At 44.7% G+C, this 2,500-nt stretch overlaps 1 protein-coding gene across 6 annotated transcripts in view; it reads right to left on the bottom strand.

Moving 5' to 3' along the window:
- Positions 1-2,500, bottom strand: part of LOC143287688 (arylsulfatase B-like) — a 37,020-nt gene that overhangs the window by 31,518 nt on the left and 3,002 nt on the right. For 2 of the 6 annotated variants that reach the window (XM_076595881.1, XM_076595882.1), the window contains exon 2: positions 806-879. The exons of 2 other annotated variants lie outside the window; for them this stretch is intronic. Coding sequence is in view for 1 of the 4 variants with exons in the window: in XM_076595877.1 (XP_076451992.1) it covers positions 101-114 (14 nt within the window). In the remaining 3 variants the exon portion in view is untranslated. Of the gene's footprint in view, positions 1-100; positions 301-805; positions 880-2,500 lie in introns of those variants that run through there. 2 more of the 6 variants (XM_076595877.1, XM_076595879.1) reach the window with 2 other exon arrangements.

The raw sequence follows: 2,500 nt of genomic DNA, 5'->3' as shown, positions 1-2,500 counted from the left end.
AATCATGCAATAACAAGTTATCAAGTTTACAGTTGAAAGCGTGCACCTTCCTGAAAACTGTGACAATCAAACAAACGAACAAACAAACAAACAAACCCACCTGCCGTTCCACATACGAAGCCCCAGTGACAGCGTCCTAATTCTTTCTCATGGAACAACACGCAAAACCACAAGCGCTGCACTGTGTCAACCCAGTGCCTTTTGTCAACTGTCAGACCGTCCCACACCACTTTGACACAGCGCGTCGTGTGTTGCTTCCATTCTGCAACACCCTGATTGGTCAGAGGTCTTCACAATTGAACGCGCTGATTGCTGGCTCAAAGTTCTCTGCAAACACGCTGATTGGTCAAGGTTCTATGCAAACACCCTGATTGGTCAAGGTTTCTTCCTTTTTTTTTCTTTTTTTTTTTCAAACACGCAAACTGAGGCGCGTTTCCAAATCGCTAGAATGTGCCAGTGGCGAGAGAGCGAGTGCCGATGACGAGGAGTACATGAACAACGAAACGAATGCGAGAGGGGAGGTAGGTTTACTGCTCACCTCGCGGCAAAGTTGCTCTCAAGGCTGCCTAGCCTTGACTCGCGAGAACCTAGCCACTCTTGCCGCGAGGTGGAAACAAGAAATGTACCTTACTAGCGTGTCTCGCGAGAACCTAGCCACTCTTGCCGCGAAGTGGAAACAAGAAATGTACCTTACTAGCGTGTCTCGCGAGAACCTAGCCACTCTTGCCGCGAGGTGGAAACAAGAAATGTACCTTACTAGCGTGTCTCGCGAGAACCTCGCCTAACTAGCGTATAGGAAACGCACCTCAGGTCAAAGATCTCTCCATACACGCTGATTGGTCATGGTCCTCCGCAAACACGCTGACTGGTCAAAGGTCTCTGCAAACACGCTAACTGGTCAAAGGTCTCTACAAACATGTTGATTGGCCAATGTTTTCTGCAAACACGCTGAATGGTCAAAGTTCATCAAGAGTCAGAGTATCTACTTAACACACACTAACACATTAAACGCTCACACATCGCCCACATGCAGCACTGACACCCACAAATGCATGCGCGTGCACGCAATATACTTCTTCATTTCTTTTTGTGGGGTGGGGGAGACAGGATAGGATGGGTCACCAAATGAAGTCAGTGAGATGCGGTGATACTCATAACGTGTACAGTAGGGAGGATATGACGGGGACGGTGGTGGTGGTGGTGGCCGGGGAGGAGGAGCGGGTAGTTAGGTCAACGTCCCCGCCCATCACCTGAGTTACTGAAGAGTTGTCCGGGGAGGGGAGGGGCGAGGGGGGGGGGGGGCGGGCGAGGGGGGGGGGGTGAGGTTCCTTAATTTCAAGTTCCAACATTTAAACGGTCCCGGAGTTTTGTTTTGTGATGAGGGGCGAATGTTAGGTAGGTATATACACCAAGCGTACCAGGTCAAAAAATATACCGGTTCGAAACGGTGATAGTCTTGTCAGTAGGTCTGAAGATAACTTGAACTGAAAATTGTTAACATAGACCATGACTGATAACCAATTAAGTTTGGAAAGTGCTTCGGATAGCTAGATGTTGTTGTTGGCGATTGCGGTGTGGCGTACGTGCAAAGTAGGGTATTCTCCCTCTGTCTCTGTCTCTCTCTCTCTCTCTCTCTCTGTTAGTCTAAAGTCACAGAGGTTTTAAAGACGGTGTGGGCTCTGTGCAAAATGGATATGTCAATTTTCTTTAAATCATTTGACGCCCAAGTAAAGCCTATACTTCTATACGCATCTGAAGTGTGGGGTTTATACAGGTCTGAAGCTGTGGAGTCTGTGATTTAATATTTGCTTGTAAACGTTTGCTGAACGTCCATCCGAAAACTCCCAGTGCAACGATTTATGGGGAAACGGGCACCTATACCCATTGTATGTGGACAGTTTTCTTTATTCTCTGCGTTACTGGCTTCGCTTGCAAAACATGAATATTTTAAGATTACCCAAACGGGCACATGAAACGATCTTGCAAAAGATATCCCACAATAATGAGAAACAAAATTATTCGTATAACTGGGTTATGCAAATAAAGAGGTGTTTGGATTCGTTTGGTTTCTCAGAGGTCTGGATGAATGGTGGTGCTGGAGAAGAAAAGACATTTTAGAAAATGTTTAAACAACGAATAATTGACTGTTTCCATCAATGCTGACATTCAGAATTGGATGCAAGTGATCGCTTTGTGACATATCGCTCATTCAAATCAATTTTTGAGCCAGAGAGATATATTAATGTCATTACTATAGCCAAATTTAGACAAACATTAACTAGACTAAAGCTTGGATTATGTGAGAGAAATGTTAACAACAGATATTTTTCAAAAACCAGATAAATGTCTATTTTGTGATCACACCGAAAGCGAAAATCATTTTCTTTTTGATTGTCCACGTTAGTTTACTTTAAGAGAAAAATATATCGTAAAGCATTGCAGAAACAGACGTCATCAAACTACTTATTACAGAACGAAGATACTCAGCGATTTAGCGATG

This window comes from Babylonia areolata, chromosome 11, assembly GCF_041734735.1.
Source record: "Babylonia areolata isolate BAREFJ2019XMU chromosome 11, ASM4173473v1, whole genome shotgun sequence".
Lineage (NCBI taxonomy): Eukaryota > Metazoa > Mollusca > Gastropoda > Neogastropoda > Buccinidae > Babylonia > Babylonia areolata.
Note: the sequence above shows the minus strand (reverse complement) of the source record. Positions and strands in the feature narration are given on the sequence as shown.